Consider the following 21,435-nt stretch of genomic DNA (forward strand, 5'->3'; position numbering starts at 1 on the left):
TTGTGATTTTGTGTATGGTCGGTCAAGGGAGGGAAAACTTTGTGGAGGAAAAGTGACCGGTGACTAATGATGAGTGGAGCTGCAACTTGGTAGGGCTGCTATTTTATTACCATTAAATGTTCGAACTTTAATGTGAAGGGCCACAAATACCAGCACATATCACCGTGCCGGGAGACTTTAGGATCCTATGTAGCACTCACTCTGAAGATAGGATCAAGGAACCACCGAGCTTTTGGTTCCGTAATTATCAAAAAAATGTTTTAGTCCTTTTTTTTTATTGTAAATTGGGAGTTCGAACTCCATTTGTCGTGAAATAAATTCAAAGAAAGTGTCAGATCATTTCTTTGAGCTTTGGTTTAGTAGGTGTCAAAAAAGAATTTAGTGTGTTTTCAGATTATAAATCGGGAGTTCGAATTCCATTTGTCGTGAAAAAAATTCAAAGAAAGTGTCAGACCAATTTTTTGATTTAGTCAGGTTTTTATATATACTGGTCCCTTGTACACGGTCTTTTTAGCCTCCCATCTTTATATAGATTAGAATGGATTAGATTAAGAAACTTTATGAAAAAAAAAAAAAGATAAGATCAAGGACTCTGTATAATTGAATTGTTAATTGTATGTAAAAATATAACATTATTTTTTTATCTTTTAAAATTTGTGTCTAAAAATTGATGTGTTAGTGTCTAAATTATATACTACTATACAGCTATTTATCACAATCAATTGTGGAGACTCCGGGAGCTATAGTCCATTGACCATGACCCCCAATAAACACACAATTGCAAATTGCAAAGAGACGAGGAGAGTCGGATACGCGCTTTTAAGATGGCCTAGATTAAAACGGATTTGGGGCAGGGACGGTCATCAGTATGACCGTCCCTGCACGGTTAAAAATTTGTGCGGCTGAAAATTGGCCCTCAAAATTTTGTGCGGCTGAAATAACACCATGTAACTCGAAATCCGCGTCAAGTGTGGGGCCCACCACTATCTGTTGTGAAAATACATCCTGTGAAAAAAAAGTTACGCGCAGTTGAACCAATGTTACGCGCAGTTGAAATGAGCTAAAATTGGCAGGGACGGTTGCATTTGACCGTCCCTGCCCCGAGTCCGATTAAAACGGTGCATTTGACCGTCCGCAGTCAGCGGAGTGGTAGCAATTTGGGATCTCGACGCTGAATATTGATGACTAATGACGGTCAAGTACGTCGGCGGCCAGGTAAGGCTAAGCAGACTAAAGACTTCAAAAACGTCATGCCGGCACCGGCAGGCACAGGCACATGCACCGCAGCCGTATCTTGCTGGATCCCACTAGCGTCTACTTCCTGTACAACAATCTCCAAATTGCAAAGCCAAATGAGAATTAATGACGAAAAGCAAGGTTCACATAACATCAATAATACCCATTCCAACCATATATATATTGACAATTCCAATTATGCAACCATATGCTTATTCCCCTTCTCCTCTCATCTAATTCCATCCTACTTCCCCTGTGTTTGCATAATCCCACAACAAATCTTGTATTACTGTGTCTGGATAATAAATTATTTCAAATATTATTTCACTTGTATCGTAAAAATATTTTTTAATCCACTTTTTAATAATATTCTTAATCATTTTTTTATCTCATATACATCACATCACAAAAAATACTACTACTATAGTAATTATTTTAAATAATACTCTATTCAAACACAATAATAAAAATGAAAAATGAATGTAGCATCAATTAAACGTGTGGTAGTACCCACTAGCTAAGAAGGATGTCTTAAAGACACAAGTACAATGCGGTGCACTGACTAAGAAGGTGGCATTGGTAAGGAATGGCTTGCTCCCCGCCTTCCTTCTTAATTTAATTCTCCTGTTGAAATCCTACCGTTGAATCTTCTGAAGTTGAATTGTCTTGTACAGTTGTACCAGGTCAAAGGCTTGAACAATTTTTACTCCTGTAAACGATCTTGTCACTAACATTTCAGCTTTTCTTAGGCTGCTCTATATTTGGTTATTACCATTAAATGCCTTGCTACAGTTTTCGTGTTTCGCATTCTGTGATCTATTCACTGGCATTTTTATGTTGCATGCAATAACTAATTACTCTGATTTTTATTAGAAATTTGTAGGGGAAAATAACAATAATATATATTAACACTCTATTAGGTTGACTAAGGCCCGTTTGATAATCTAATTCAACACTTAAATTTAATGAGATCAGATCTGAACATATTCAGATCGTTTGATAACAAAAAATTGAACATCTGAATTAATTAAGTAGCACTGAATTTCGTAGATAAAACTTATTCTCAAAATTAAGTGATAAACTATTCACTTATCACTGAATGTGATATGCACTCAAATGTATTAGATTTAATAATTAACAATTTAATATTTAATACATTTAAACTCCAGATTTTTTATTTCAAATTCCAGTTTTATCCGTCGCACCCCAGCCGCCCAACTCCAATAATTGATGAGTGTACTCGATGAGGAGGTAGTACAAAATTTTAAGCTATTATGCTGTAGCTGCATATGCCTCCATCAAGAATGTCCCATGTGAGGCACGTTGGCCTATACGAATGGTGCCAGATTTTTTCATTTTAATGTAATTTTTTCCTTTTTTCTTTTGGATTTTTCTTTCACGATATCTTGCTACCACCTCACAACTTTTTATGTTTGCATTTGCAGAGTTGTCAGGGGTGTTTGTTGAGTTTGAGAGTGTGAATTACTATATTTTATATACATATATATTTATTGCCAAGATTAATATATCTATAGATGATTTGATGGCTGTCGATTTCAGTAAATAATTGTTATCCAAAGCTATTATGACTCTTTTTGGCAAATATAAATCTTTTTCTTTTTCCTTTTTAAATTTTAGTAAAAGAGCAAAGTGTTGATACAAAGACTTTCGGGGCAAATGTGAAGCTCTGACCAGAATATAGGGAGGTTTAGAACAACTTTGTTTGTTCTTAGGGTAAAATTAAAAGTTTTACAAAACTTAAGGGCTCAATAAAGGATTTTATTTCTTTGGAGGGCTATTTGGCCATTAAACCAACAACTATATAAATGCGGTTTAAATTTGGAGCAACGTTATTGGTCTCTTCTTCTCCCTCCCTGGTTCCTTCTTCTGTAACTTTGTAACTTAGGGTACCACAATTTCTCCAAATCAACTGCATTCCACCGTTAATTTGTCTACAAGATTGGATCTTTCGAGTTTATCAATATCATGTATGGGTTTGTCGATTGGAGCTCGTAGCAGCAGTAGGGATCATATTTCTAGTGCTCCATTTTCACTTGTGGGCTGCTGGTCAGTCACTCACCAATGGTGCTAGGACCGTTCAGAGAAAATTGTTGAACAAGAGAAAAAGAACCGAAGAGAACGGAAGATAAATAGGGGGAAAGAAAAAGCGAAAATGGGATAAGAAAAAGTGCATTCAACAAAAAAAACTAAAGGGCAATTTGGATTACGAAATATAGCGCGCCAAAGTATTTATGAAATGACAAGCATTTAAAGCTTTGGTGTCGGCAAAAGGGACTTCTACTTCGACCCGCATACGACATACTGGGGTTAGCCAAATTTTATTTTATTTTTGTTTGTATAGAAGGTGACATGAAAAAGAATTATATGGGCAAAATTGAGACTTTCAACATGATTTTGGAGGGCCAATTGGCCAGACGACCAGAAGAAAATGGGCTCTAAATTAAATTCGGAGCTGGGCTACACCTCTTCTCTGCTTCTTTATGGCTCCTTCTCCTGTTCTCCTGCATGAGTAAAACTTAAGGTAAGGTACCACATTTTGCTGCAGAAATTTTGGGTAAAAATTGGATCTTGGAGTTTTATGATGTATGGGTTTGTCCATTAAAGGCCGCAGCAGCAAAAGGGGCCATTTAGTAGTTATCAATTTGCAGTTATGGACTATTCAACGTAGCAAAATGGGTTCTTGTCATTTATTTCATTGAAAGTACAGCTAAAAGTGGTTGTGGCTGAGAAGTTCCTTATTCGATAGTAGTAGTATTTTTCTTTGGCCATTTTGTTTTTGACTTCTTGAAAGTTGGAGTAAGATGCAACTTTTGTAAATAAATTAATGGTTCTCCTTCGATCTTTGTTGTACATGTTGTTTGTTAATTAACACTGTTGAGGCCATTTGCCTCCTCAGTTTAGGCTTCTTTCTTAGTTTCTATATACTTTGTGTGCACATGTATTTTGAAGCAGTAATAAATAGATCGTTTGAAAGTTATGAATGATTTGCAATTCGTAAAGCACCGCTACAAGAAGATCTGTCATGGAATCCACTAATGGCCGTTTAGCCAAACAGTGGTTTACTATATATGTGATTGGTGTACGCTACAGTTTTGCTTTATGCTCAAAAGCTTTCACTGTACCAGACATTAGGGCCACGTCTTTTGGTTTTGCTTCTGAACCTCTGTTAAGATTCACTTTAGCATTTCATTGACCGGTTACATATCACGAATTTCTCATCGCAGAGAGACACTTTTTTACTGCAAAATGGAAATAAAGTGTTATGAGAAATGGTTATGGTTATACTGTGAGGCAGTTAGATGGCTGATCAAAATGCTTATGAATTTATTCTCATGTCTGAGCTGGAAGAGAAACAAATATGTGCTGTTATCCCAACACAGAGTAATTACTTCTGCAGGCCATTAGCAATAGATTTTATACCAATACCTATGGAATTTTAATACATTCACTAAGGGATCGACGCATGGATCGATGCACTCGAGGAGCTGGGAGATGTATACCAGTAGATCAAGGGCAGTCAGTACAAGGAGGCATATTGTGAAACCTGTGTCCCTCCCGTTGCTCCTTCCTCAAGCTGTCGGCTAGTGAAAGGAAACTTCTGCTTGGAAAATCTGCTGCTGCTGCATTGTGTGTGTGTGTTTTTGGGGTACGCATTGTTTACAGTAGACACATTCCGCCCATTCATCGTGTGATGTACCTCAAAGGTTGTCAGCCAATCAGAGAATTCTGTATATGTATGTGAAGCTTCATGCAAGATGCAACATAAAGCTTGGGGCGCGGGGGGGGGAAGGGTTTTGGTATTCTTATTATGGTGGTTTGATCGGTAGCCCTGGTCGTAATTCAGAGTTATTATATCATATTCAGTGGTATTCAATACGTTGGGTAGCCTATCCATGAACCTGCAAATAAATATTCAAGATGTTGTACATAAAATTTCCCCTTCCAAGTTAGCATATTTCAGGAAAAATAATAATGTATGCAACTTTTCAATATTTTTAGCACAGAAATGTTGTTTCTGTTTTTAAAAAATTTGCTATATAGAATTGTTTTATGGCCAAATTTTGGATTGTTAATGAGTACCATATATTCTAAATAATAGGGCTGATGCTGGATCGAGTAGCTTGACTCGAGATCGCAAGTTACTTGGTCAGCAGCTTGGCTCGAGCTTGTTTTGACTTTTGACCGAACTCGAGCTGCTTGATAGAAGCAGCGAGTTGAGCTCGAATTTCAATATTTTGCACTCGAAAGCTCGACGAACCTAATCGAGCTTTTTTATAATATATATTTTATTTTTTATATTTATTATTATGAAATGTCAATAATATCATTTATTTAAAATTATATGTAAAATATTAATTTTTATTACGTGAGTTTGATTAGACTTAATTGAGTTCGAATAGGTTCGATGGAGTTTGATTTGAATTGATTACATTTAATTAAATTCGAACTTGAGTTCGATCTCGAGTAACGTAAATTGAAGTGAAGTACGAGTTCGAGCTCGAATTCTAAAAGCTCGATAAGATCGAACTTAATTATTTTATCTCGAATCGAACTCGAATAGTGCACTTCTTGAACTCGACTCGACTCGACTCCAAATAGAACTTCAAATAATCTTTCTATCCAATCACACTTGTAAACGTCACAAAAGCTTCCAAACACCAAGCTTCCAAATAGAGATTTGTTTTTGCAGTAAGAACCGCTAGTGTAATTTGGACAAATTTTAGGGAGCTTATTTTTAATTTAGTCAAAATGTAATTGCAAACATGCAAATTGAGAAAATAACGGGCTTGAAGGCATCACACATCACTGACATCAGCGACCGACAAAGGTACACCTCATGGGAAACCAGCACCGCAGCACGATTGAATTAAATAAATTTAAAAATAAAATATCCAGAAAATTAGAAAAATTCCAAGCTGGCATCTCCTCCACTCCCATAGACTTGTTCTGGTTCATCATCATCATCATCTTCTTCTTCTTCTTCATTCTACCAGGCGAAGACGACGTCGTCGTCGTCGTCGTTTAGGTGTGGGATCCGAATCTGATCACCTCTTGTTTCAGTAATTTGTACTAATTCGATCCACTTTCAATTCCACCCCACGGCAGACGTCCAATTACAGCATCATTTATCTCAGAATTGCCCCTCTAGATTTCTCATAGTTTTCAATCATGTCCCTGAATATGAAAACCCTCACTCAGGCCTTCGCCAAGGCCTCAGCAGCGATCGAGAAAACGGTCCAAACCACGGTCCAGGAAGTCACTGGCCTGCCCAAGCCCTTACAGGACTACGACTTGCTCGACCAGATCGGGTCCGCCGGCCCGGGACTCGCCTGGAAGCTATATTCTGCTAAGTCCCGTGACGGCCGCGCGGTGTATCCCAATGTTTGTGTGTGGCTGCTTGACAAGAAGGCGCTGTCGGAGGCGAGGCAGCGGGCCGGGCTTTCCAAGGCTGCGGAGGATGCGTTTTTGGAGGTTCTCAGAGCTGATGCTTCCCGGTTGGTCAGGCTGAGGCATCCTGGGGTTGTGCATGTGGTCCACGCGCTTGATGAGAGTAAGAACGCAATGGCTATGGTTACCGAGCCTTTGTTTGCATCGGCCGCAAATGCTTTGGGGAATTTGGAGAATCTTGAGAAAGTGCCCAAGGAGCTCAAAGGAATGGTAATTGTTTGCTTTTGATGTAAATATTTTATTAGCATCATTAGGTGGATTCTCTTATGACTTGAGAATCCTCGTAGTGGAAGCAACTTATGCTGACGTGAGGATTTGATGTCTATTTCTACACTCCGTGGAAGCTAAATTTCAGTAATTTTCCACAATATATGGCCCGAAGGCGATCTGATTTACCAACAATATGTATGTGTCGACATTTTAATGGTGGTATGATTCATGAGCAGTGATATGATATGCTGAAAAAATGATAATAATGTATAGCAGTCCACTCATAGGCCATCTTGTGTCTTGCCAAGTTGCTTTGAACATAGTGCCACGGCAAATGGTCTCGCATTCTGTCTGGAATCAAAAATTTTTTTTCCCCTTTAAGTACATTATGTTCTAGGGATGAAGTTTTTCAGGAGTTGTAGAATTGGCGCTGCCTTGAAATGAGTTATGTGAAAATATGCTAGACGAATTGTTTCTTTTCTTATTAGATGAGGTGGTTTAAGTTATTTGGGTGACAAGATGGTATTTTTAGGTACAAGACTGAGCTCAAAAAGAGTATACTCTGAGGTCAGCTATGGGTGGGGAATCTGAGTTCTCTATTAATATAGTTACTACATGATGTTGAGAAGGAGAGACTGTGAAAATTAGGAATGAGATGAAAATGAAAACTGATCCAAGAATGTCAGATGAACTACGTTTTAGATACTTGGTTTGAAGATCATTATTGCCCTTTGAGAGTCTATAAGGCGACTAATTTATTTTGGTATTTAATTGGAAGGAAACCATTTTAAATGCTAATCGTAACATCATTCTGATTGAGTTCTATAATAATTACATTAGTAAGTTGTAATAGAGGTGGACTAAAGATTTAATTGTGCAGAGAACTTGGTTGACTTGTCGATTTGTTAAAATGCACTATTTTTTTTTTTGCAGGTATGGCCACTCTTGATTAGTAGACTTTGTCTTCCATATGTTTATCTGCGGCCTATAAGCTTATTGAAACCCCTCAACTAGACCATAAAGTGTAGGCATTCTTCTGGAGTTGTTTAGGAAAAATTTGTAATCTTGGCATAGATTTTGGCAGAACATGGAATTATATTTGTTAATAGCTTAACAAAGATGGCAAATTTCTCGTCGGTTTATATGATAGTTCAGTACTGCTTGGATCTTGAAGTCAGTCAAGCGTCCTTACATGAATGGACATTAGTTCATTATATGCAGCTAAGTGTATATTATCCCAGATGATACACCAATCTTGCCTTGGTTTGTACTCTGGAAATAGTGTTGGATAACATGCAATACACCAACATAGTAAGAGGAATGAACTACAATGCTCTTTATTTGTTTTTAAGTATTTCTAGAAGTTAAAAAGAAGCCAATTACCGGTGAATGATAGTAATGGCAATGATATGGGACACCTCACAGAGAAGATGTGGTTTACATGTGAATGAACCGTTGTACTAACAAAAGAACTAAAGGAGGCACAAAGGAAAAGTGCTGATTTCAAAAACTTTATACAATGCACATTAATGTGTTATCTTGTTTAATATTTCTTCTCGAGTAAATTTGACAACTACCAGGTGTTTCCCTCTGGCCCTTTGTTTTTCTTTGGCAGACGGAGGAGGTGCATGCAATCTCCCTTTGCCTATTGCTGTGACTGATATAATGAGTTTACCTACTAGATTGCTAGATTATACAAAAGTCCGACTTCAATTCTGGATTCAAGATCTGGTTTTGTTTGGATTCATTCTGGAAAAAGGGAGATTAGAGTGCCTGACTCATATATGACTGATTTGTATGCTACAATCTTCTTGAAGTAGATAATGTATCAAGCCATGCTACTGAATTTCTTCACTTTATCCAGTAATATATGGCTGCAAATAATTATGATTTATGCAGTTTTCTGATAATCTCCTTATGTGCAGGAAATGAGATTATTGGAGGTGAAGCATGGTCTCCTACAAATTGCAGAAACTTTGGATTTTCTCCACAACAATGCTCGTCTTATACATCGGTCTATAGCACCTGAGGTAATTTTTTCTTCTTTCCATATTGTCTTTTTCAGTCAATATCATACTTGGCATTTTGCATTTCTTTTTGTCCTTTCTAAAAGAGCCTTTTTTTGTTTTTGGGGGGTTGGAGGACGACGCATCCTCTTTTCTGTTCCCTTATTTGGAGGAATAATGGGAAAAGATATGTATCCTTTCTAAATATTTGCTCATTCTGAGTTGGCACTTCTTTTTTTTTTTTTTTCCTGTTTTCCCATGAAGTTTTAAAGAGAGTTTTGTGGTTTATCTAATTCTCTTATTCATTTTAGTTGGTATTTTAGAGCCTTGAGCAGTAGTTTACATACAAAATGATAATTAAGCAGTAGTTAATCTAAAAATGTTTGTTTGTCCAATGCTTGGTGTCTAGTAGTGAGAAGCTAAATTGTGTAGTTCAGATTTTTCTGCTCCAATTGGTAGATAGCACCATGCGAGTCTGCAGAAGATGGGGCTTGTTACTGTGTTTCTCTTTTAATTCCTGGTTTCTCATCCTTCTAAAAATTTCCAGAGGAATCTTTTTCATGCTTACTCGTGTGCTAACCTCCTGCTTCTCTGCTTCTCTTGGTTTTGAGCCAAGTGAAAAATCTGCTGATATCCATTGCTAGTGGCTACTTGACTCAATCTTAATAGCTTTCTAAGCACTGATATCTCTTAAAACTTCAAAAAATTTTCTTTTTGAGTCAGGAAGGTTGGGCGAGGATTGTTTTTGGTGTTTTTGAGGCAAGCATTAACTATCGCAAACATATTGTCTTATCAAGGATCAAGATAATTGATAATAGATTGCTTTGCTAAATATTGGCCTAAAGATGGTTTGTCATTGTTGCTTTAGTTGTTTTCATCATTCGTGCCTAAAGAGAGCAATAGATTCTATAAGAAGAATCATGCCGTCTTTTGCTTCTCATGCAATCCAGAAAGCCTTTAGGTTCTTTTCAAGTAATGTGCATTATTTGATGTATTGCCTCTTTATCTGATATTGCAGACAATTTTAATCACATCTAATGGAGCTTGGAAGCTAGGTGGATTTGGTTTCACAATATCTACAGATCAATCATCCAGTGATTCAGCAAATTTGCAGGCTTTCCACTATGCTGTGAGTGGAAATTTTAGATCCATTATGGAAACACAAAACTTATGCATTTGTAATTTTTTTAGATCTTTTACTGCATTTCTGTTTTCTGAAATTGTATTTTGATTACATTTATCTGACCCCTATTTTATAAGTTGCTGTTCCAACATCTACTTCTTGAACTCTCATGGAAAACTGATACAGGAACTTTCGTTTAGTATGCTTTACTCTGAAAAGAGACTCTTGGCACATCCCCTATTTAAGGCTGGTTTCATTTCACCCTAATGGCATTAAGTCTTAGGGAGACAGGAGCAAAATACTGGGAGACCAAGAACTTTCTTGCATTGATGTAATGTACAAACAAAAAGCATATTTGGTTTTGCAAATTGTTTAATGCCCGAGATTAAATTACTGTGATCACTACAAGAGTTTTTCTTTTGTGATTGTAGGGCTTTGTTGGTAAGAAGAATAGGCTCGTTACTTTCATAATGTCTGAGATTCTATTGTAGTAGCATCATTGTCTCAAGTTGTGGACTAGATTTTACAGGTAGTGCATCTGATATGGGTTGGGATTAATTGTTGGGAAAAGTTTTGAGTGCAAGGTCTTTTTCTAGAAGGGACATTTTGGATTTGGAGTGTGAGAGTGAATTTCAAGTTTGGAGAATGGTCATGAAAGTGGATTATGCTTCTTTCTAGGTTGATATGCACAAGGAATATGAAGAGGAATGGTGTATAAATATTTTTTTATATAACTTTTGGCATGGGCTTATGTTGTTATGGAGGTACATAATGGGAGAGGTAGAAGAAACTGCGTGACCAGAATAAAACTTGTAAGAGGCATGGCAGAAAAAGAAGAAGTAAAAGTGACGTCTGAATCTCTGTTTAAAAGGATCTTAGAGGCCAGTTTCAACTTAAAGTTCTTTAATGCTCCCTTTTCGAGTTGTTGACTTGTCATCTCTCTATGAGCAGGAGGAGAGGCCAAAGTTGATTGCAATTTCCTTCCAATCCTTTACCAAGTTTGAACCGAGTATGCAGAGTAATACTAAAACAATACATAGACAAAAATAAGATTTCCTTGGGTATAACATGTTGTATCATCTCTGTTTAGGAGGATTCCAGAGGCCAGGTTCAAACTTAAGTCCTTCCGTATTCCTACTCGAGTTGTTGTCTATCTATTCTATCTTGATATATGGTTTAGCAACAGTTCTGAATTGATCGGAAGAGGATTAATATATTTAGTTCAGTTCTTCTCTTTCTGTTTTTCTTGGTAGTTTTACTGTCTTGCTGTGTATTTAAGCAGATGGCCTTAACTTCTAATTGCAATTGCATTGACTTCTTCCAGTTTTGTCTATAAGTTGCTCTGCATGGAATAAATTGTTACATATGGCCGAAGAAAGTTTTGAAAGGATTGTTTCTATTGTATTTGTATGCTCTGTCTCTTTGTTCTGGAGATGTGCAACACCTTCAGCATCAAAATTTTTGCAGCAGTTGATTGGAGTTCTATTAACTGGTCTATTGGATTCTATCTGGAACTACTTCTGACTAAGGCTCTAACTAGTCCGCTAATATAATTCTTTGACAGGAATATGATGTTGAAGATTCTATTTTGCCCCTTCAGCCAGCACTGGACTACACTGCTCCTGAACTTGTTCGAAGTAAAGCATCTACAGTTGGATCTGCCTCTGATATCTTCAGTTTTGCATGTCTTGCCTACCACTTGGTTGCTCGAAAACCGTTGTTTAATTGTCACAACAATGTCAAAATGGTATTTATCTAATATTTCCTGGCGCAATGATTTGCACAATTTATGGGTGGAGTAGGAGATTTGAGATTGTAACAATGAATTGCTGTATGGTTATAAGATGACCACATTATGACTAAAATAGATACTCTGCTAAAATCAATAATAGTCTGGTTAATTGGTCTCTTGAATGAGAAGTACAGTTGTTTTCCTGTTCTGTTGGATTATTCATTGCTGCCTCAAAATAGTGTGTATCTTTATTATAGATGTGTTCATATGTTTAATTTACATGGTAATAGCATATGTAACTTTTTATACTAATGTCCCTATGCAACTCGAGTGCAGTACATGAATACTTTGACATACTTATCCAGTGAGGCTTTCTCGTCAATACCGCGGGACTTGGTTTCGGACTTGCAAAGGATGCTTTCTTCTAATGAGGCTTTGAGGCCAACAGCAATGGACTTTACAGGTAAGGATGTGATACTATCTTCGCACACATATGCTTTGGTGATATTGTATGAGATGAACATCTGGGAAGTAGCATTTTGGGAGAATTCCTGTCCTAGTTTTCTTTGAAGCTTTTTTGTTTTTGTTTTGGATGGTTGGGCTAGGGGGAAGATGGCAGATACTCCTCTATAGTATTTTAACAAGAAAGAGAAACACAATCTCTAAATAATTGTAGGATGTGAAAATAGATGGAGAGCATCTGGAATGTGGTAGTAAAATGGTCTTTTTGTCTTTGTGGTTGTAAGTTAATGAGGCTTTGGACTAGCAATTTAACTATTGTTTAGAGGAGGCTTTGTGGTTTGTGAGCGTGCGTAATGTTGAATTGCTTTACTTCTGTTCTTATTGTGTTTAGGATTTTTATTTAGGCGTATCTTGTTATTCTATATAACCAAATGTACATTCCTTCTTTGCAGGGTCACCTTTTTTTCGTGATGACACTAGGTTGCGTGCACTTCGTTTCCTGGATCACATGCTTGTATGCTTTTTTATATTAGTTTGACAGCCAGAAGAGGCTTAGCAAGGACAATTATTTTTTGTAGTAGAATGTTATGGAACCTTGAGTATTCCTACTCAAACTCTGCTTGATTGCAGGAAAGGGATAACATGCAGAAGACTGAGTTTCTAAAAGCATTATCAGACATGTGGAAAGATTTTGATCCGCGTGTCTTGCGGTATAAGGTTTGTTTTTCTGCTTCCTTTTGTGTAATATGACTTTATAACGTTGTCTGACATACTTCTTTGAGCTGTATGTGCTTTTATATTTTTAACAGAACCAAAGAACTGGATGATTGCAGGAATAATTGATTTCATGATGTCTGAAGTCCCTTTTAGATGATTCTACAGTGATTTTGGATATTTAACCAAGTTGACTCCTGGTTAACCTTGTTTCACTGTGTATTTAGACTCCAAAACATCGCATGAAACCGTTCTCTTGCCTTAACATCTCTGATAGTGCCCCCACAGATAAAGAGGAGAAACGGAAAAAGAGAAAAGAGTTAGTAAATAGGGTATTGTTAAGCAGCGAGTCATACCGATGTTGGACATGGATGAGACATTTTAATTCCTTTTGCTGTGGAAAGAGTTTTAATGAGATGGCTCTTATCTTGATGATCTTTGCAGGTACTTCCACCACTTTGTGCTGAGCTTCGGAATCTGGTCATGCAGCCAATGATACTTCCCATGGTTCTTACAATAGCAGAGTCTCAGGTACCATTGATACTAATGCCTGCAAATCTTGATCCATATGCCCATGTTCAATGACAAAATAAGGAGCCTTCATTTTTGAGCCTGAACTTGAACCTGGCCAAACAGTTGACTTTTGCCTGTGTGTTTAATGTGTTCCCCATGTTGCCAGCTATGTTAAATCTTCTGCCGTTCGCTGTGAAAGATGTTAAGCTACATTTTATTCTTATTTCTTTTTATATTTCAAGTAAAATATTGATAGAGATTCATATGGTTGATCACATTGATAAGATAAACTTCTCAGTGCCATGCTGTCAACAAGTTCAGATCTGGAAGGTTTTGAGATTTATGAAAAAGTTGGACTTCATTAAACAGAATGGCAGGGTAGTCTAGGATTAGTTGTTGAAAGAAAGTCATAGTATTCAAGGAAAAAAGTTAAAAGTCTCTTTGCAGTCCTTTAGTCATGCATGATTCGACCAAATTGGTTTCCAGAAAGATTAATTGAGGGAATACTCTAGCATGTGCAATGTAAAGAATTTCACTTGCACTCTTCACAAAGGCTATAGCATTTCCTGCAATGGTTGGCATAAGCTCTCACAGGCGAGTTTGAAATGAGTGTTTCTTTTGGTTTAATATGTCATATAGATTAAAGAGGTGATAAAATTGAGGACCTTCCAAGAATGCTGTGTCTGGATATCATGTTCAGGTTTTTCTGCCAATGAAGCAAAACATCTTAACAAAATCGATTATTTGAAGACATATGTTAACTCAGTCTACTCCAGACCAATGGGCTCTGGTTGATGTGATTTCTCCTACTACTATTTTTTATCAAGATATGTTGTGCAGTACCATTTTGAAACGCTTATAATTTACGAAAATTAACAGTGATATTGTGGCATTATGAAACTTTTTTGTTTTATTATTCTTTTGCTTACTGCACAACCCTTGCCTCAGGTTCTGATTGCTGGGTCATAGAGAAATGATTATCTTGCTTGTTCGTGTGGACCATATTATGATATTGTCTGATAAATGTGAAGTTTGGTAGGAGATAATTATGAAACTTGTATATCACATAATTCGTAGATTTATGTGTATAAGAATTTTGCAGGACAAAAATGATTTTGAGCTGTCTACTCTTCCAGCTCTTGTTCCTGTCCTAAATAGTGCTGCAGGTGAGACATTGTTGCTACTTGTGAAGCATGCCGAGCTTATTATCAATAAGGTAACAGAGATAGCTTTGAAGAACTTCTGCTAATGCAAGAAATTGCTTTTGGATGTCCTGTTTTTCTTTTGGTCAATGCCTTTACATTTTCTCTTTGTTAATTTCTTATCATAGAATTTTTTCCTTTTAGGTTCATATCAACTTAATGATTAGGAGATAAATCTGATTTGTTTAGTAAAATGTCTTTAATTCGTATGCAGAAATTGGTAATTAACTAATTGTTCTTGGGAATCTATATTAGTTGTAAGAGTGGTTCACTTTATGGTAGCTCTTTGTGATTTTTATGTATTACTCAATTAAAGGAGACTGCCATATGTGTTTGTTTAGTTAGAACTTGATAAGCCCTTGCCTGTGAAAAATTTTAGTTTGTCTGAACTAGTTCTGTTATGCCATTTAATGTACAAATGGCTATTATCTGTTTTGAAGTGTTAGTTTTGAGGTTCAGAAAAAGTGACAATTTAAGCTCACTGCAGCAGGCTTCACCCAAAAAGATAATCAAGCTGTGGGAGTTGGTCTTTTTTTGTGTACTTGTAGATTTACATGCAAGGGAAAAAAAAAAAAAATCAAGCTGTGGGAAAAGGGGAAAAGATCAAGCTGTGGGAGTCGGTCATTTTATGTGTACAGTGTACTCGTAGGTTTACATACAGAAAACTTGAAGTTCAGTTCCTATTCCCGTCACTCCTGACACCACTCAATTAAAGTTGTCTTTGCTGGGATTGTTTTATGTCATGGTGTTGAATAATTTTCCTAGAAGCATTGATTGATTACTTGGTAGTTGGTATGGAATTAGGGGTATTGATGCAATTGCTGTAAGTTTTCTTAGTGAGTATTAAGGTGCTGCTTTAACTTGCCTAATTGGACTTGTTTAAGTGGATGGATTAGTCTGGTGAATTATCTTCATTTCTCCCAATCCTTTTGGGGAGTGTCTGAATAATATTTAGTCCAGTGATGAAATGGGCGTTGATTATTGGATGTGGAGTTATTCTCAAAGCATTGAACCCTTGTAGTTTTACATGCAAAAGCTATTTTGGTCTTTCATTTTTGCTTATAATTCTGTTTTATCTGTCTATGATGTAATGAAAATTTCCAAGAAACTCCTCCCAGTAGCTGCATTGTGATTGTAGTGCTTTCTGGTTGTTGGTTTATATATACTTTTAGGTGTCCACTAATAAAGTTTGACTTGGCTATGGTGTCTTAGACTATGACTGGGAACATGTAATAATAAATTCTAGGTGAGCTGGCTTTGGAAGGGATTTGAAATGTAGCTCTCCAGTACATTAGAATTCATAAATGGTAATTTTCCAAATGGTGTCATGGGAAAGCCTTATACTGCCTTTCAAGAGTGAATCCAATTTTGGGACTATTACTAGTAATGTCTAGACTGGAAAATTTGAAACGAAAGTATTTTGGTGAGAGGATTTTATTCTCGAAAGTAGTTGTTTCTGTTCCATCCTCATTTTTAAATGAGAAGAAGATACTGTGAGAAATTTAGTTGAACTAATTACAATTAAAATGCTTTCCACTTGCAGTTTTGGTTTATTGTTGGTTTAGATAACCATTGTGTTTTAAACCCTGTGTTTATTTCTTTGCCTTGTTATTAAGCTGCTAAGTAGTTAAAAGATGGGTTATGACCATGGTTTATACTCATTTAACTAGCAATTTTTACATGTTTTATCAGGCTAGTCATGAGCACTTGATTTCCCATGTTCTACCGATGCTTGTTCGAGCTTATGATGACACTGATGCTCGTATGCAAGAGGAAGTTCTGAAAAAGACTGTATCGCTTGTTAAGCAGCTTGATGTTCAGGTAATTGGCAAGTGCATAGCCATTCTTATTATTTAGTGTGTCTTAGCTTAGTGCTTCTCAAGACCCTTTTTTCTTGTCAATTTGGATATTCATGTGTATCTTTTGCAGTAGCAAACTTGTATTGTGTTGTTATCATATAATTTACAGTTTAGGGATGGCAGACTAGTTTTAGCCTGATGTCTTGGTCCTCTAATAATTTCTTAATGAATCATAGCCTTTAAACGGCAAGATTTCTGGAGTGTTTTCGTTTCTATTCTTGCACTGATGATTAGTAAGTGGTGAGCTCTGAGAATATTAGGCTTAATGATAAGTTTTCTCGATTGTTCAAGAGGATATAATTGGTTTGGTGTGAAGATATAAATGTCTCACTTGTTACAGGATAGTGTACTCATACGTCTTCTTGATGTCCATCTTTTCTGGATATTTGCTTCTTAGTGATAATGTGATTCAGCCCTGGATATTCTTGTCCTTTAATGGTCTTCCAATGATTCTTCATAGTTCTCCTCAAGCACATCTCTACAGCACCTGAAAAGCGACCATAATGGTTTGGTGGTTGTAGCATATTGCAACTATCATTGTCTGTTATTTTTTATTTTAGAATAGCATTAGCTAACCTATCTGCGTTGGTCTATTGTGGTTTTTCTTTTGCTGCAGTTGGTGAAGCAAGCAATCTTGCCCCGAGTTCATGGTTTAGCATTAAAGACAACTGTTGCTGCAGTATGTGGGCTTCTACTCTTGATGTTAATGGTTAAATTTGGCTTTTAGCCTGCTGAAGTTGCATTAGCTTTTACTGTTAATGATATTTGAACATATTGAATTTGCACCTAGAGAGAAAGGATTGTCATTAAAATCCTTTCATCGCTGTTTCCATTTTGTTCTTTAAATTGAGTAAACCTGTTGAGAGATGACTGCTTAAGGCAATTTTTGAAATCAGATGCTTTGACAAAAAAGGTATTCTTGAGGAGTGAAGACTATCTTGTGGTCTATTGCAGCATGAAATTGACAGAAGGAAAAAGATGTTTCCAGCCTTACGATGCAAAAAGATGCATACTTTATGGCTATCCTCTTTGTATAAACCAAGCATGACTGATTTGAGATTAAACCAATTTTGCCACTTTAGTTTATAGAATATGATTCTACATTAGAGAGTTAGGAAGTGCAGTTTTGATGCCCTTAATTAGTTATGCTGGTAATTAAGAGTTAAATTCATGATTACTGGCAGTCGGTAGTTTTTATATGTCCAACTGTCCTGTAAAATCTGCAGCTTATGAATAGCTTTCAAGTTCTTCCCGTGCCTGTGGTATTTGTAGTTTAGAGCACACACAAGTAGAAATCAGCTCGCCAATCTGAAGATTTTGTTTTTATATTGGCAGGTCAGAGTGAATGCACTATTATGCCTGGGTGATATGGTTCACATGCTTGATAAGAATGCTGTTCTAGATGTTTTGCAAACTATACAATGTTGCACGGCTGTAGATCATTCTGCTCCAACTCTTATGTGTACCCTTGGTGTTGCCAACTCTATTTTGAAGCAGGTAATATTTTAGCCTAACTTGGTTGGATATATAATGTTCTGTTTCGTGATCATGACTCGGGTCGTTGCCATCTTTCTTTCAGTATGGAGTAGAATTTGTGGCAGAACATGTCCTTCCACTACTCACTCCTCTTCTGATTGTCCAACAATTAAATGTTCAGCAATTTGCCAAGTTTATGCACTTTGTCAAGGATATTCTCAGGTATTCCTCGTCTGATATAGTTCTCTTTTCTGTCTGCTTTGCAAGGGAGTAATGATCTTCGAAAACCAAAACCTTCTCAATTGTTTGGTGGCTTTTAGATTTTCTATTGGATTTTCACTTGTCTTTTGTGCATTCTCTATCCTCGAGAGTACTTAGGCGGATCAAAGTTTCTTTATCCAAGTTAATACGTGTTGTTACCTGTTGAATAACAGGAAAATAGAAGAAAAAAGAGGAGTAACTTTGACTGACAATGGGATTCCAGAAGTAAGACCATCCCCTATTACTGATGGGCATATGCCGGGACAAGTGAATAAAACTAGCACGGCTGCCTCATCTAATATGAAGCACAGCCCATCATGGGATGAAGATTGGATTCCGACAAGGCAATCATCTGCAAGTATACCGTCATCTGCAACAAAGGCAACAGCTCATCCATCTGCCTCAACTCAGTCTGTTCAGGGTACTTCAGGATATTTGCAGTCCACAATGACGTCTACTGCATCTGGTCAGTCATCATCTTCATGTCCTGCAGTTGACATAGAATGGCCCCCACGCTCGTCCTCGTTGGGTTTGTCAACTCAATTAGACATCAGTGGGAAGCTAACTGAAAGCAAAACTTTGTCAGCTGCCAGTTTGGATGATATAGATCCTTTTGCCAACTGGCCTCCACGGCCTGGTGGTTCTACATCTGCCTTTGGTTCTTCCACCAATGGCGGGATGGCTCTGTCAGCTAACAAAAACGGATCAAGTTACGGTGGTGCTGCCCCTAATGGCTTGAGCTTTCAAACAGGTAGCAGTACCTCGTGGGCCTTTAACACCGAAAGTTTAACAGAACCGATGAGACCCAATCAAGGGAATTCCTCATTGAATACCAACAGTCTTAATGGTGGGGGACTCAACACTCAAAATTCACTTGGGTTCATGAAACAAAATCAAGGTGTTTCCAGTTACGGTGTTTCAAGTGAGAAAACAATGGATCTTGGATCCATATTTGCTTCGAGCAAAAGTGAGCACACTGCACCAAGACTTGCTCCACCCCCAGTAACTGCTGTCGGTAGAGGGAGGGGAAGAGGGCGAGGAAATCAGGGGCAACTTAGTGCCTCTTCAGCATCACGATCTAGCCACATGAAACCTCAGTCTGAACAGCCACCCCTATTGGATTTGCTTTAAATGAGGGCTCGCATTTGTGTGAATGCGAAGTCAGCACAGTAATACGAGGCACGGATGAAAATATGCGCATAGTCGGTCCCACGCAAAAAGATGTGGAAGAATGTTTTGATAGTTGCTGCAGTGAGAACCTGTTGTTTCCCGAGATGATGTAGAGAAGTATGTGAATTTTGCTTGTAGCATAGTGGCCTTATTCTGTATACATATTTTTCTTTTTCATTTCTTTTCTTTGCTCAATTATTGATATTGTTGCCAGGATACTCTTGGTTCCGCGTCAGTGTATTGATCATAATAGACAACTCCAAATTGGTATACGGCCAAATAATGAGGAGTAATTTCTTGGTTTTTGGTCATTCTTAGCTGAGCAGTTTGTATTCCTGGTCTTATATTTGTCGGAAGTTACTGGAGTGAGTTCGATAGTTCATATTAATGATTTCATTCTCTGTGACAACTTTTTTGCCACGTTCTGAAGGTCATCACATGTTATACTTAATGTAATCGGTGACGGATATCTTAGCTGGTAGATGCATGCTATAATTAGATCTAGCTGGTAGAAGCATGCATTTTCATATGTTTTGTTAGTGAATTTAAAGGCAATTGACGGTATCAGATAACATGTGGTACTTGACTCAAGCGTTAGTGTTGTTGCATTATTGGACTTTAAAGTCGGTATGTTTTCCTTTTCTTCTTTTTATTAGTTCTAGTGTTATACTAACACATATGGGCACCACTTAGCCATTAAAAGCGAAATGCCAAGGAAATATCTTTTGGGTAGTTTTCTACGCTCCTAGTAAATTTCACAAAATTTAATATATATTGGGTGATAATTTACCCACATTAAAATATGTGAGGGAGAAGAGTAATAAAATTAATAATATAATATCATAAACATTATAATAAAAATATTTTCAATCTTTCGCTCTCTTCACAATTGATAATAACTATAAGACTCTCACTTTATGCACCAGATAAATCGGTAAACAAGTTTTGATAAAATTACTACAACTTGACTCCAATAGTGTTATCTTAAAATCTTAATCTAACTGAAACGCTGCTAAATAGTTATATGAAAATTTTTATTTTTGAGATTTGATTTAATATACCAATATTATATCCCTTAAATCAAATTCTCTTCCGGATCAAATTTACCACCATCCTTTGCAAATTCTACCGGCATCACTTTGACTTCTTTTGCTTCTTCAAAAGTGTTCATTGCTGCAATATTCCATGCATCTAGACAAATTCATCTTGTCGCTCAATTTATTTTTGACTTGCTAAAATAATCCACATTCTGGATCGACTGTTTTCATCGCACAATTTGATATCAATTTTCAATCGACAAGATTCTTCTCCGATCTCTATCTTCACACTCCCAATCAATATAATAATTCTCTGACCAATTTTACGGTCTAATCTTCACATCTAACAATTCTCGAATCAATCTTATGACCCAGTTTTCACTAACTGAATACTCCATGACCAATCATATGGTCTAACTCGATTAATTGACTTCTTCACAACAACTTTTATGCTTTCAATTTTGACAGCGAAAAATACCCACGACTAACTTCATAGTCTCGTCAATTCTTCAATGTTCACAAGAACGTCAAGTTCAATTTCTTGAACCTAAGACTCTGATATCAGATGTAGAACCCAAAAAGTTCCACAAAAAAGATATAAGAGATAAATTTCATAAAAATCAATATGTATGGGGGACAATTTACACATATAAAAATATGTGTGAGAAAAGAGTAATAATATCAACAATATAATATTAGTAACAGCATAATAATAATACTTTCAAATTTTCACTCTTCTCAAATGATAATAATAATAAGACTTCCCATTTACTTAATAAACAAGTCTCATAACAATAACAAATTTGTATCATAACTTGACTCCAACGGTATTACTATCATAACTATCATGACGCCAGCGGTTTTACTAGAACTTGACTAAAACACTCCTAATATAATGGAAATTTCTATGGTTGATACTTGATTTGACATACGAACAAACTCAAGTAGACTTTCTGGAAGACTGA

General features: G+C 36.7%; 1 protein-coding gene across 1 annotated transcript; it reads left to right on the forward strand.

Moving 5' to 3' along the window:
* The first annotated feature begins 6,181 nt into the window (after positions 1-6,181).
* LOC113749016 (SCY1-like protein 2) lies at positions 6,182-19,815 on the forward strand. The gene is made up of 14 exons (XM_027292642.1): positions 6,182-6,915; positions 8,841-8,945; positions 9,940-10,050; positions 11,609-11,791; positions 12,113-12,239; positions 12,691-12,752; positions 12,869-12,955; positions 13,397-13,483; positions 14,568-14,681; positions 16,360-16,488; positions 17,143-17,205; positions 17,862-18,023; positions 18,106-18,224; positions 18,437-19,815. The coding sequence occupies exons 1-14, from the start codon at positions 6,427-6,429 to the stop codon at positions 19,392-19,394; spliced, it is 2,796 nt and encodes a 931-aa protein (XP_027148443.1). The 5' UTR covers positions 6,182-6,426; the 3' UTR covers positions 19,395-19,815.
* Positions 19,816-21,435: the final 1,620 nt, after the last annotated feature.

The sequence above is a fragment of the Coffea eugenioides genome, chromosome 10 (genome assembly GCF_003713205.1).
Source record: "Coffea eugenioides isolate CCC68of chromosome 10, Ceug_1.0, whole genome shotgun sequence".
Lineage (NCBI taxonomy): Eukaryota > Viridiplantae > Streptophyta > Magnoliopsida > Gentianales > Rubiaceae > Coffea > Coffea eugenioides.